At 38.7% G+C, this 15721-nt stretch overlaps 1 protein-coding gene across 1 annotated transcript; it reads right to left on the reverse strand.

Annotated features, from left to right (window-relative positions):
* Positions 1-1678: 1678 nt before the first annotated feature.
* Positions 1679-14968, reverse strand: krt1-c5 (keratin, type 1, gene c5). The gene is made up of 10 exons (XM_026187850.1): positions 14690-14968; positions 14198-14383; positions 12951-13336; positions 12654-12736; positions 11111-11267; positions 9005-9169; positions 7970-8095; positions 6287-6504; positions 5102-5133; positions 1679-3604 (listed from the first exon to the last, which is right to left on the reverse strand). The coding sequence occupies exons 3-10, from the start codon at positions 13326-13328 to the stop codon at positions 3489-3491; spliced, it is 1275 nt and encodes a 424-aa protein (XP_026043635.1). The 5' UTR covers positions 13329-13336; positions 14198-14383; positions 14690-14968; the 3' UTR covers positions 1679-3488.
* Between the last annotated feature and the right edge of the window lie 753 nt (positions 14969-15721).

Below are 15721 nucleotides of genomic sequence, written 5' to 3' on the forward strand. Positions count from 1 at the left end.
AGAGTTCTTGGTCATAACAGAGCTATTTAAGCAGTTTGAATTTGAGTTTTTATGTCCAAGAAATGCTCAGCTAGACTGCAAAAATACAAAATGAAAACAGAAATGGTTACACCGAACAAACCAGGTACAGAAGGGAGCAGCCTCCAGGCAAAAATGTGTTGACATGTGAGTGGAGGCAAGTGGAAATTATGGGTGAGATCAAAAGGTTCCCCATCAAAAAAAATGATTGTTCTCCTCAGTGAATGGTTGTAAATGTATACAATAACACTGAATGAGCTGAATACTATTGGTTAATTATTCAAACTGTTCAAACAAATTCATTTTTTTAAAGTGGGCTCTGCCTCATGGTTTGGTCCACAGCCTACTCCTCCTCCCCTCCTTTACTTTGCAAACGGTAAGACATTATTAACACTCAGTAAGTTAAGCGGCCTGACTAGTAAAGCCTTTACTAGTCCCTAAGGACCCCAAAGTGCTTTACACAACCAGTCATCCACCCACTCACACTGGTGACGGCAAGCTACATTGTAGCCACAGCCACCCTGGGGCACACTGACAGAGGCAAGGCTGCCGGACACTGGCGCAACTGGGCCCTCTGACCACCACCAGTAGGCAATTGGTGAAGGACACAACGACTGAGACTGTCCAAGCCGGGGCTCGAACCAGCAACCTTCCGATTACAGGGCGACCGCCCAACTCTTGAGCCACGATCGCCTCTAACATCAGAATAAGTTAATCACATTTACTGTTCTAACCAGGCTGCATTTTAGCTTTGATAGGTCTCCATTAAATGTTGTGCTTCGGTTTAGGTGCCATGTTAATCTTAATGCACGTTTATGGCAGCAGTTGGTGTGTGCAAATACAACTCACTGAACTGATTTTATTTGGTTTTAACAGTTTCCTCAATGTCCCCCACGCCAGCCTTTTTTTTAACAAGCCTGGAAACACCCCTGCTGCACACCTGCCAGCAATCCTGACTATTCATTACTTTGTGTCCCAACTGCCTGGTCCTCAGTGTTCCTATATTAGAGTCATCCCAAGAACACACATTTTTGAAATGTATTCAGTATTTAAATGAAGCCTCCTCCCTCAACACACAAACACCTCTAAGAAAGATAAAATCCTTCAGCGACCAGACAACAAAAACTCAAAGTGGCTGAAATCCCCAAATGACATCCTGACTGCACACGGAGCACTTTGTTTTCACAAGGAAACAAAAGGAGGAACATTTCCCAGTAAAAAAACCCACACAAAAACAAAGACGAATCCTCTGGGTAGACACCCAAGTATCTTTTACTCGAGTCGCACATACAGCAAAAAAGCCCAAAACAAACTCTGATACGATTCTTACCTGTTCCACCTGTTGCACTTTGACTGTAGGCTCTTTGTTTCTGCATTGACATCTGACTTTTTCATACACCACCACAGCAGACCACATTAAACACTGCAGGAGCTTGCTCTGCCATCTTTTTTGTAAATTTTCACTTTAATGTGAACACAAACTCACAGAAACACACACACAAAGGTTGTTACCCGACACTGCTGGATTCAGGTTTGGTAATTTCTGCTCTGTAGGTGCAGAATCACATTTCGTTTTTGTTCTCTGAGTATGAGTCAAGGTTTCTGTTTGAAACAAACCCAGAACACAAAACACATTTTAATCACTGAGTTTTATTGGCACTGTAAAGCCGCTTTGGTTAAAATGTTTATTTGGATATTAAAAGTACATAACAATACTTTCAGTAGTTTTTCACAGTGAAACTATCACACAATAACAGAGTTGGTACAGTCACTTTATGAATGACATTATTGGCACAGTTAAGACAAATATTTAAACACATTTAGCCTCCAGTGATGATCAAAAGAAAGGATTTAAAGTTTAGGAAATACTTTCATTTTCACTTTTCACATATATTAAACCTTTAAAATATTGGAAACCGCAAAAATACATGATCATGTTTTTTCCTGGATGTTTCATTTTAATGCAATTTGAGCAAAGTCATCTATGACAGCATAACGGGAATAACATGCTGTGGCAGATAATTTCAAAAGAAACTTTTCTAACAGCTCAACAAATATCAACACAAACTGTTTGCGGGCAGTGTGTGTGCTAGCTAAAGCTGCCCAGAGATGGAGAACGACGTAAGAAAGACAGGACAGAATAGGAAGAACAGGGGTTATATTTAAAGGTAAGGACTGCTCAGTGATATTTGAAAATTGTAAACTGTTACTATCATGTTTTATAGTATCATTTTTAATCAAACAGTGGGTCTGTTTATGATGTGTTCTGATAAATTATACACTTTCATATTTTTTGAAACATCCTGCGAAACACACTGAGGTAAACTAACTAATTCAGATTTTTCAGTGTTACGCTGATGGATTTACAGTGAGGCAGTGTGTTGGACCAGTGTTGGACTGTTGTGTTCATGGTCAAATTGGGTTACATCCAGTGTAGCAAATTTGATTTTAGGCAGATGATGATGTGTCCTACATAACAGATTCAAGCTGACTACATTCATTAGAATTGGAATACAGATTGGAATTTTGTTTGTAGTCTCACATACTAACATAATTTTATGATGATGATGATGATGATTATTATTACTACAAGCTTCAGTTAGCTTTGCACAAAAATCGCTGGTAGAAATATCCTCTAAAAGTACTTTTAGTACATCTCAGAGCCTGCACTTTTACCGGAGTACTTTTTAAACACAGGTTTCTGTACTTCTATTTACATAAAGAATACTTTTGCCACCTGTGATGATACTGGAAAAAGAACATTTTATGTATATTATTTGCATAACTGGGTCTTAATTAATAATTTCTAAAAATATGTGAAAATCTTTCATGCTGCAGAACTAGGATATATCAGTAATTCCATTTTATTTTAGAAAATAGTGACGAGAAGTTGCATTAAAAATGGGTTGACCTTTTCAAAGACATTTTAAGAAAATTAAACTTCATGGATTTGATTTAAAGACTGAAAAGCACAACAAAGACCATCACAGTGCATCATTTTCTAAACTGACTGTAACCCTCAGAAGTGTGGAAGCAATTATAAATCTTTAGTCAGACTTATTTTAGTATTGAAGAAGAAGAATCTGGTCAGCCTTGTTCCAATACACTGACAATAACGTGTGATAATCTTGTGATGTCTTATTCATCACTGCTGATCACCACAACCCTAACCCTACGGTAGAAGAATATGCCATTTTTGCTTCTTTTTTCATATTCTTTGCAATCGTGGGAACAAAAAAGTAATTTTAAGTGATGTGTATAAACTATTTATTTAAGACTATTATATAGGAAAGAAGATCTTTTTATATATCTCCAAAATACAGGTGTATGGTCACAGCTGGAGCCATTATTTAAACCTCACAGGGCTAAAATTAGCTGTGATTAAATAAAGTAAATAAAGAAAACAATAATTTGATCCACAGTCAGCTAATGCTTTATGAAACATTGCTTCCGTACTGATGCACTTTGGTTCATTTTTTGCGTTCCTCGATCTCCTCCACCTCGCTGGACTCATCGACTACTTTGCCATTGATCATTGTTTGAGTGACGACTTTCACAATCTTCCTAGTCCTCACATCGGGGTCTTCTGTAACACAGGAGCGAACAATGGTTAGTCACACTAATGCTGCTAATCTAAAGCCACAGAAAGTGTCATTAACAGTGTAACAACAGTGCTATACTCAGATAAGAAGTTTATATTGAGGCTACGAAGCCACACTGACCCCGAGAAAAGGGATTCCTACTTTCCCCGAGTGAGTCATGTACTATTTTGATTTTTTTATGATCCCGTGTGAGTATCAAGTGAACACATGTTCACAAAAGAGTTTGAATAGCAAAGGAAAGGATCAGATTTTCCTGCATTGTTGGCCTACTGGAAGAATTTAAGATGACTAAAATTACCCAGCTTTACAAGAGAAGACTGTAACAGACATAAAGGACAACAGCACTCAAGTTCGTTTTATACTGACTTCCTATAGAAGCCTGTACTGAAACATGGGACCCTTTTGCAGTAGTGATGAATTCTGGCCTCTGGTATGACACTGGATACCATTCAATAATGGTTTTCAAACTTTTTTTTGCCCAGAGCGCACCAAAGTTTCGAGGCACACCTGTATTCAAGTGTGTAAAAATAGATTCTGTGGCCTCGATCATGCCTGCTTGAGGATAAGCTGCAGAAACTGCTGATGAGTAAGCCTTCCTTTTTTACATTGGTTGCATTTGAGTGATGTACATTTCATCACCAATGAGGTGAAAACGAAGCTCCAAACTCTAATTATTTGTCCAAGCAAAGCTTTACTAAAATTTTACCAAATAAGAGTGTGTTGCTCAGAGGGACTCCATAATAGTGACAAGACGTCCCACCTCTGCAAGCGATAATATCCAGTTAAGTTGGCCTTAAAATGCATTGCGATTGGTGGATTGTAGTGTGACATTGTGCCGCAGTGAGTCACAAAACATTTTCAGAAACCCGAACATCTGCATCGAGCCTTGAATTTATGTCACTCTGTCCCAAGTCGCTTAAATTCTCAAATGTTTGGAGCACAGACAGCAGCAGACACCGTGGATAAATATCTATTCTATTCTCTTGTAAAGTTCTCTAGAGTTCTCTTGTAGATCACATTTTTAGTTGGTGCGTTGTATTAAATGGCTGACAAGTGGACATCTGCAACGAGTGTCACGATCACTGTCTCGTGACAAGTGACATCCCCCTGACCCAAGCAGACCTTAGCACACCTCTGAATGCAAAAACTATAATTATAAAAACCATAACTGTAAGATTAAGGTACTTTTAGTAACTTATTGGTGCCATCCACCTGTAGTATGATACCCACAATATTGTATTTATAACGGTTTCTTTTGCTCTACTAGCAAATAACTTCTGTTATGAAAGAATTTAACACAAACCGTCGACAGCCTTTATATCTCTGGTTTAAATTCAGCAGTTTTAAAGCATGTCAACTCTGGCTCGGAAAACTTGTTGGATTTCAAGTGCTTCTCCCAGACTAGCATTATCCAACCTAAACTTACAGATGACACGCTCAGATTTGCAACAGATTTGTTACATTTAATAATCTGAACTTACTTTTAAGAGGTGGAGGGGGAGTTTCTTTCACCCTGTAGGACAAAATTATAATCAGTGAAGGCAAAGCAGAAAGCACGTTCAAACAAATACAGTTCTGCATTGTGGGAAAAAACACTTTGTTCTCATGTTTTCTTTTGTCTAATTATTTATTGTATTTTATATCTATTCTTTTTTTCACTGTAGTTATGGGTATCATTTATTACACCTTGTCACTAATATTCATACCATTTAAGGTCATTAAGCTTGTTTATTAAAAAGTAAAGTACAAACTAAAAGTAAAAACATTTTAGTTAATGATTACATTTTTTTTAACTAACTGAAACATTTATGCTTAGTGTAGTAAAAATGTTATTACACCTTGCTTGATGAGGCATTGATGCACATTTTTATTGAGAGTCTGACCATCGGTCAGTTGCTTTTAAAAAGTTATGTGTTTTTATTAAATTACCTGCACTGATTTTTCTAAATTTGGTCTCAGAGACATGCCCTCCATACAGTAATTAAAAAGACTAAAACAAAACAATGAAACTAATAACAACTAAACAAAAACTAAACATTTTCAAATTCTGAAAACTAAACTGAAAATAAGTAAATCAACTCTGAAAACAAACTAAGAAGAAACTAGTTTAAAAACAAAAACTCAAATATGAAATAAAAATACTAACTAGAAAGCACAAAGCTATAATAACTCTGATATGAACAATCATAGTGAACTGAATATGATGCTACAGTTGCTTCTGGGTAGCTTAATTTTAACTCTGTCCAAAGTTTAGTCTATACAAACGTATGTGCAAAAGTAAATAACCAAATAAAATATAAGGTGTTAATAAACTTGAGATTCCTGGTACGCTGATTTTTCCGTGTAAATGCGACCCCTGTTTCTAATCTATGCTCATCTAAAACAAACTGTGGTTAAATTTACTGGACGGACATGATAATCTTATTTCTGCTAAAAACAAAATGCACATATGTCCCAAAATGGAGAACAAGTCCTTTAATTCGAAGACTAATAAATGTACAAATGCCTCCTTCTTGTAGAAAGTATGAATAACTACAAGAGTCATTTGTTTTTTTGATAATATTCAAGTAAAAAAATATGCATTTGAAAAGGAACTGGTCCTGTGACTGTTGTTATTTTGGGACTGTGCATCCCTTAGGCTTAGATTTGTTTTTCTACTTGCTTACATGTCCTCTCCTTCCAGCAGCCTCCTGTAGGTGGCGATCTCCATCTCCAGGTTCTGCTTGATGCGTAGTAGCTGCTCGTAGTCAGTCTTGTTGCGCTGCATGTCCAAACGCAGCTGAGACAGCTCATCCTCCAGCTGTGTCAGAATGGCCTGAAGACGGTCCATGTCCACAGAGTACTTGTGTCCCGATTCTCCGAGATTTCCCTCTAACACGCTAACCTGTAAACACAGCATACTGATGCTGAATAGCCACAACAGATAACATATTCTCCTCTGTGTTACATAATTACTAAAGCTGGCTTGAATATTCAGACAGGTCGCCTCCTTCGCTATATGTCATCAAGAACTGCGTTTAAGGAACAGCTTCATCCTGAGAAGCACAGATAACAGTCTGAGCATGCATGGTTAAAAACACATAATGTCTTTGGGAACAATAATCAAATTTTGAGTTAGTTGTCTAAAATGTCGTCCTTTGCTTACTTAAGATGGGACTGCCCACTCTGATATTAAAATATATATATTTTTTATTAAAGTGAAATAATTAATGCTCTAATGTCTGTGTGCTAAAGATGAAGCATCAATAATGAGGGTGCTGGCTTAGGGTGAAAGTAGAATAGACTTGCCTTTTGGGGAATTAATTACAGAGGAATCACAAATAACAAAATAACAAAACAGCCATTTAAATATTTAAAACTGCATGAACATTTTTTTTGTTGCTCTTAATGGCATTTAAATTGTCATCGATTGTGTACACAGTGATTTCCGACAGTCAGAAAATTTTAAAATGACACGTTATTCTTGATTTTCTGACTTTCTTTAAATCTTTAACTGCTAAATCTCATCAGTAGTGCAAATAGCTAAAATGAGGCACTGGCTATAAGAAGCTGAAATGAAGCCGTTACTGTAAAGGATGCTCAGCACCAGGAAGTAAATCTTTAGGAGACTAAAATGAATCAATTAAAAAATAAAGAAGGATCAAAGCTGTGTTAAAGGTTTGGCTTTGTTAAAGCTTTTCACATTTCAAAAAGTAGTATAGCAGTCTTAATTTTGGGAATGGCTAAAAAAATATTAAGTTGTAAATTTATAGTCTGATACTCCTGCTCTAACGGGCTGTATGGTCTTCATGCAACAGTAGAAACTTTGAGGATGGAGGTAAACACAGTGAGGATGAAACGGTAAAGCCTCCATATTAACTCACTGTTCACACGGACCATAAAGAGTGTCACCACTGTCAGAAAATCAGTCAAAAACTGCTGCTTTGTAATTTTACCTATTAAGAAGTTTTCCTGTCAGCACTATAATACGTCTGCATTCATTACTGTGCGATCAGGCTGAGCAAATATCTGAAAGCTACATTTGCCTCCAGTGAACATGTCTGCATGCTGTACATTATTACTGAGTTCACTGGAAGTGGAGACAAAACACCAGGTTTTTGTGTCTTGTCACACTGATTGATTGTGGAAACATTATTAACCTGCTGTGTACATTGTATCTATACAGCAGCAGCTCTTAACTGACAAAAAGCTAGTCTCGACAAGTGTGCGGGGGAGGATGTGAGGATGGGGTGAGGACCAGTCATTCATGTGCCCTCATACAGGGTTTCTAATGTCTCCGTCTCACGGAAACCTCACCGCTGAAGAAGATAAGTAGTCATTCAAATGTATATGAACAAACTGTACTGTACCTGTTTACGAACGCTCTCAAGCTCAACTTCTAGAGCCTGAAGGAAACGCCGCCTCTCACTGAGCTCACTTTGGGCACAACGCAAAGCCTCGTTGCTTTCTTTGACCTCCGACTGTACTGCCTCTAACTGTAAACACATAAAAACATAACATTCAAAACAATTCAACACAGCACTCAACTCAGGGTGCTTCATACTGTAAAGTAAAGACCCGACAACATTAGGTAGAGAACCCCCAAAATCAGGCAATCCCTTATGACTTGGAGACCTTGAAGAGGACGAACGTGCTTTAACAGGAAGAAACCAGAACCAAGATCAGGGCGGAGCAGTTATCTGCTAAAACTGATTTGGTGATGACAGAGAAGGGAAGGGAAAAGAAAATTAATGTAGTAGCATAAAAATGCTCGATGAGTAACAAGAGGTGAAGTACTTGATTACTTTCTAGCTGCCTAAGCTGGTTAACTAAGCAATGTTTCAGGTCAACCTGATGCAGCGCTAACTATAAGCCAAAAGTGAAAGTTTGAAGCCTAATTAGTATATCATTGAACCTAGTTAGGGAGGTGGTTCTGGTAGCTGAAGGCTTTGCTTCCAGTTCTATTTTGAGAAACTCTGGGAACCAGACGTAGGCCTGCAGTCTGAGAGTGAAGCGCTCTGATGGGATAATATAATGCATTAAGGTCTTTAAGATGTTATGTGGACTGACCCTTCAAGACTTTCTATGCAAGAAGGAGGATTTTAAATTAAATGATGAGCTTAACAGGAAGCCGGTGAACAAACAAGGGACAAATATGATCCCTCGCTTTCTCTCTTTCTCTACTCGTTTGGACCAACTGACAGCTTTTCAGGGAGTTTTTAGGACATGCTGATAAAAAGGAATGGCAATAGTCCCGACTAGCTGTAACCAATGCATCTAGTTTGTTAGGATAGGATAAATTGTAATTTTTACAATATTGCAGAGATGAAAGAAAGCAGTCCTACATATTTATTTACTGTGGGGAAAAGACAGAAGAACAAGAGCTGGTTTGTGCAGTTACACACCTTCTTCAGGTACCAAGACTCGGCCTCCTCCTTGTTCTTGCGAACAATGCCCTCATATTGGACCCTGAGTTCAGCCAAGATGGCCCCAAGATCAGGACTTTGAGCCGCATCCACCTCCACGTTCACCTGCTCATTGTCCAAACGGGCCTTCAGGGAGTTCATTTCCTGCAGACATTTAAAGAAGGAATGGAGAGAAAAAGCAGCATCTTACTGTAGATGCACTGTAATGTAAATCATGGTTATAACAGAAATATTTTGATGTCCACCTATTAATCCACCAACTTCAACTTCAAGTGGTTTTACTACACTTAGTACTGCCTTTTGATAGAGACATTGAGCAAACAAAAAGAAGTTGTGTGCTAAAAGAGCTGCTATATTAAATGAAAACCATTAAATGCCTCTGGTGGATTAAGCTTGTAAACTGAGATGTTCAGGGACCAGAGCTGAAATTTAGAAAAAGGTCTGATGTTCAGATGGAAAAAACCTGTTGTCTGCTTGTTTTGTTTGTTTGTTTTAATAAAGGAAGAGCTTTGAGGCTTCCTTTTAACTGGTGTGAGACTGTTTCAGCAGCGTGAGACTGAAGGTGAAAGTCATGCCATCAGCGCGAGAGCTGGTAAACCTGCTTTAACATCATCCATGTTGCCTAATTGGCTGTTTGTTTTCAATGAGCTAACCTATTGTTACAGCAGATGTAGGTTAGAGTCAATCAAAACTCTAATGTACTTTGTTAAATTAGCTTTACACGTCTCCCCTGTGTTCCCTGTGACTTCTTGTGAAGTCAGTCTTGTTTTGGTGCTTGTTTATCTTTCTGTCTTTGTGTCATGTCTGAGTTTCTCTTTCCGTGTTCCGTTTCTTCCTGTTTCATTTTGGTGGTTTGTCGTGTATTCAGTTCTATTTGCCTGTCACCTGTAATTAGATGCAGCTGTTCTCACACCTGTTGCTTGTTTCTCGTTATCCTCTGCATATATATGTGTTGTCTCATTCATCCCTTGCCCTTTATCACATCCTCTCTCATGGCCGTGTCCTTCCTCGTGCATTTCCCCAGATGAGTTGTACTTTCAGCACCTGACCTGCTGCTCTTTGTTTAGTTAAGAGTTGTGCAAAATAGTTGTTCTGGAATTTTAATTCTCGCCTTCCTACTTTGACACCCATAATAACATCAGCTACATGTGCAGGAGTAATCCCACAAAATCAGCTCAGCTTTCATATCACAGAAACTTCACAGCTCTCCGATAACTATTTTACGCTACCATTTCTCACTTCCTTTAAATCTTTACAGTAGTTGTAAAGTTTTTATTCACAACATATGAAGCCTCAAGAAAAAGCCAGTGCCAAGTGATAATCTTCAGAGGACTAGCCAAATATAATAAGGTTTTTTTAAAGAAAGAATCCCACCGTGAATTAAAAGTTATTACTGTATTGTTCATAAAGCTCACAAGATAATTAAAGTTTAAATGAGTGATCACTGTAGCTGCCTAAAAGAGTGCAACCACAGGTTGTGTGTCAGAAGGCTTCATCTACTTCACCTTTGCTACAAATTAATTTCTGAGACATTTATATGGTAGCTGCATCAACACCTCTTGGGTTTTGTAGTTCTTACTGGCTGCAACAATTATGAATTTTGTTTTGTTTTTTAATTCTCGATTTAAGAAAAATTAGATGTGTTGAAAAATAACAAAATAAAAAAGCTGCACTGTACAGTTATGATAACACTCTAATTACAGTCAGTCAAATTTTATACATTTTTAAGACAAAATAAAAAATTCCCTCTGTGTAAAATTCAGTCTACATCCTGGACACCACACCTGACTGCCTAAACACACACAGACTGTTGCGATGACTGGGCTCAAACACTCCTGCTTTGTGTACATTGGAGTTACCTCGTTATCTTGAAGCAGTCTGGTTACAAAGATGAAGGGTGTGTCCCTGTACTTATATTATCGTATTTCAGACACCGGACACTGTTTAAACCTTGTGGGAGAAAACACAAACTGACCTGGCAGAGAACTAGTTTATATGAACTTGTGTCTTGTGAAGAAGATAATAATAATGGATATGTAAACACTGTTTAACCTCTTGTAACCTTCGTTTTGGCAGCAGTCTCACCTCCTGGTGATTCTTCTTGAGGAAGTAGAGCTCCTCCTTCAGGCTGTCCAGGTCTCCTCGGAGAGTGGCGATGATCTGGTCGTGGTCTGACTTTGCTCTCCTCAGAGCCTGACAGTCCCTCTCCACTGACTGGCACAAGGTGGCCTCTGCCTCCCATCTGCATTAAAAAAAAAAAACAGCATTAAAGACAAGATTAAATCAAATAAATGAACTTTCACACTTGTGCTGTAGCTCTGCACTTGAGAACAGAAATATCTGATGTAGTCAGGTTGGATATGAGCAATCAACAGAATAACAGCTGTGACTTTATTTCCAAAAGACCCATGTGTTGTGTTGAAGAGATTTCATATATAGAAATATGTACCACAATTTTGTGGCAAGTCAGCCAGGCAAATCAGTAAGAATGCACACATACATTACCACAACATTCTGGGAAAAGCTAAAATTTCTTGAGGAAATGGGGGTAAATGCAGAAAGTAATCACAGAAATTACTTTTAACCTGCCAGCTCTTCCTGTACACTATATCCAAGTAACCACGTTACCTATGGTGCATAGAGCATTTCTAGTTGTGTCAATGTGTCTGAAGTGGCTACTTCCTGCTGTCTGTACATGTGGAAAATATCCCAACACGATTCCCTGTAAATTCTCACAAGTTCATGTTAAGAGAAAAGGAGGTCATCAGTAAACATGTGCAATTTTAGGCCAGGTTTGTACCTTTTGTGTACATTATTGAAAAATACTCATTTTCATGAGATCTGAAAATACTGCAGATTATTTAATACAATCTTTCTGTACCTATAGATCAAAAATATTCCTGCTTCTGCATAAAGAAAAAGACTTTTGAACAAGTACCAGAAGTGACACTTCCACGCTATTTTCATTTTTCCTCAAGTACCTCAGGAGGCAAGTAGCTCTTAAAGAAAATCAGTTCCCATGAACTTCTACATTAAAATATCCATCATTAAATAGCAGATTTACAGCCTGTTAACTCCTTCGTGTGGATACTGGTGTTAGGGGTGTTGACACTTTGATTAACAGGCACCTGATAAAGGCAGCTGGAGCTAATTAGTAACTCTTCTGTGAATTTGGCACTGAGGCCACTCAGGAATGGATGCACAAATGTGAAAAATCGCATGCAAACTCCTGCAAAGCTCAAAGTTATTAAGGTCCACACTCACTTTGCTGTAAATAACATGAATCACTGTCAGCTGACATATTACTCCCTCACATTAGACCACAAAACATACTATCAACACACTGTGAAAAACACCAGCAGCAGGTATTTCCTGACTCTGTCACCTTTAGCTTCACCTTACCAACTGTAGAATCTCCGTAAGGGGACGATTCTCTTTCTGGCCTGCACCATCTATCATATTCCCCTCTAACTAATGTTGCCATTGTTTGGTACTGGAGCACCCACCGTGGGAATAAGGCATTTATTTTGGCCCCTGACAGAAAGGTCATTTATTCATACTGTTTTGCAGTCTGGCGCTCCCATGTGAACACTCACAGCCAGGGAAAAGACTGCAGTGTGACACTCACTTGACCCTGAAGTCATCAGCCGCCAGCTTGGCATTATCAATCTCCAGCATTATACGGGCATTCTCCAGTGTCTTCTTTCTCACCTAAGTGAAAGAACACAATGCACAGCAAGTTAAAATTATGTGTAGTTTTAATGTGTCTAGTTAAATATTAATTTGTTAAGTTGAGTTCTTCCACCAAAACTGCACTTTAAATTAGAGAATTCATGACAGAACATCACGCACAAATATTATTATTTTTTTCTCAAGACAGGAAGTCTTAAAATGAATTGTATAGTCTAAAGCACTAGACACTGACCTCCTGTCCAATGGCATGGGCCTGTGCCATCATCCCCTCAATGTCGTACCCTTTTGGAGCTCTGTCCAGCATAAGCTGCTTGATCTTCACCTCCAGCTCAGCATTGGATTTCTCCAGTGACCGCACCTTGTCCAGGTAGTTGGCCAGCCTGTCGTTCAGGCCCTGCATGGTCTCCTTCTCGCTGACGCTGAGGCCATTGGAGAGGCTGGAGCCCAGCACGTTGAGGCCATTGCCCAGAGAGAGGGAGCGCGACAGAGTGGCGATCGAGGAAAGATTGGAGACAGAGGGTTTGGAGCGGATGCTGCGTCCACTGCCCCTCACAGAGATGTTGGAGAAGGAGGGCTGCCGCACTGAGCGCACAGAGAGAGCAGATGCCATGGTGTCCACTACACAGATAGTTAGATACATTCAATAAGGATCAATAAGGAAGACAAAAACACACCTAGAGGTTTTTTATGCCTATCATACACCAGAAAACTCTGAAAGGGCTAAAAGTCAAGGCACCCTGTCATATCTTAAGGTAGTATGTCATTAGGCATTGTTCAAAGAATGGAGTCACTATTTACTAGGTTATAACTAGTTTCCTTTTGAGATGATTTCCCATCAAGAAAATAAAATAAAAATATTAGTAGATTGATACATGAACAGGCTGTCATGGCCACTTCTGTCTTATTTTGTTCTCAAAATCACCCAAAAGGAAAAAACAGAAAGTACTTCAGAATAGACAACAATGGTTAGGAAAACAGACAGTGCACACCTATTGGTTCTTAAAGTCACATGATTAATCCAGCAAGATCAGCCATTTGATTTGTCTTGTTGGATTTGATAGATCTGAAACAACTCTGAGTTTTATGACTTTCTACTAAACGATTGCCAAAAATGTAACAATAAATGATTTTCTTGAGATCCTGAAAAACTTAAAAAGTCACTTGGATCACCCTGTAACATTTTTTGTCATCTTTTGTCTCCCTTTTCCAGGTTTCTGTTGAACATTCAAGCAGGAAATATTACCAATCATGTTTCTGTTCTACTAAAGAAACACTGTGTTTGAAATACAAGTGCTGGATACCAAGCATCATCACTCTTTCCTCGTCACAGAGTTATTTAAGAAGAACAGCAATGACGTTCTAGTAAATTTCAAGTCCTTGAGAGCTTTACATCATCCAGAAAATGTGTTCCCTATTCAGCTACTCTGAGCTGTAAATTGATGAACAGAAACAGAGGAAAGGGACAAAAACAGTATTTACCTGGAGCTCAGTTGTTCAGTTGGTCTCTTCTTGTCGCTGATGGTGAGAGTGATTGTTGTTGCTGGAGCAGCTTTCACAGGTGAGTCCGGCTGTAGAGGATCAGCTATCCTGGCTGGGGAGGAGCCAGTCATGTAACCAATCCCACAACAACAAAGGAGAGGATGCAATATGACACCTTGTGGAGGACTGAAAAAATACAGAGGTGCACATGAGTTTAAATCAATGTGTCCTTTCATTTGAGGAAAAACTGTACTGCTACTGTCAGTATAGTTTATAGTTTAACCTGCTTTTTTCAGGTAATATAAGTATATCTAAGATGAATATGGCAGAAAAATCGTTCAAAAGAGAACAAATGTAATAGGTTGTTGGGGGAAAAAAGTTGCATTCACTCAATATTGTTACATAAAAAACAAGCCAGTCCTGCCCAGCAGAAAATTTGGCCTTTACTTCTATATTTGTCCTCACAATAGCTTCCTCAGACTTGAATCTGACCTGTCTCTTTCCACAGTGGTTGTATTGAGAGCAGACACAATGGCTTTAGAGTGATGTGAGAAGGCTTCACCTGAGGACGGCCAGCCAGGATGGGAAGAAACGAGAGGAAACGGGAACAATGAAGAGAAAGAATGAAAAGAAAGTGAAGACCCCTGAGAATACACAAAGAAATGCAGGGCGTAGTTGTGGATGAACTGGAAACCTGGCTTATATTTACACACTCACAGACACACACACCCACATCAACACGCACAGGCACCATTTTATAAGGGTGAATTGTCTCTCAGCCCTCTATTTCCATCTTAGAGCATATAATCCCTTGTTACTGTTGAAAACATGTATGACTTTTGATTTCTTTGGGCTTTATCATGCCAAGAAGATCAGAGCTCTCAGTGACAGTGACCTGATTTAGTGCTGTATGAATTACATCTCACTGCAGCCATCCCCGCCCAGCGCTCGTCTGCATTGGCCAGCTACATTCTGGGACAGCTCACGGTGGAAACTTTCTTTTGTGCCGTTTCTAAGCTAACCGTAAAAGTCACCTATAACCTGTCTGTTTCTACAGGCTGCAGGCACAGTAACATTAATGACTTAAAGCTGTCCAACTTGGCCCAGAATGAATCAAACAAATGGATATTAACTTAAACTGAATGCAGTCTTAACTGCAGGACAAGTGTGTCTGTATTACAGTGTCACTACATTATAATGTAATACAACTGGATGCATACATGTTGTACAAATACACTTGTGTTGATATTCGTTACATTTTTCTGATGTATGTGTGGGATCTTTGTTCCTTAGTCAAAGGGGAAAAGCCATAAAACTGATTCTCACAAGCACAAAAGCAAGACATAGCAAGGATACAGCGACATCATGTGGCTTAAAACACATACTACAGCAGAGAACTTAAGTATTTTTAAAGCTCAAATTTTCAGACACAAGTTACTTGAATTATGAAGAGACATGGTATGAAAATGAAACGTTATATAGAAATAAAGATTTATATTCCAATAAAGTGCAAAACCCTTGAGC

The sequence above is a fragment of the Astatotilapia calliptera genome, chromosome 12 (assembly GCF_900246225.1).
Source record: "Astatotilapia calliptera chromosome 12, fAstCal1.2, whole genome shotgun sequence".
In the NCBI taxonomy this organism is placed as follows: domain Eukaryota; kingdom Metazoa; phylum Chordata; class Actinopteri; order Cichliformes; family Cichlidae; genus Astatotilapia; species Astatotilapia calliptera.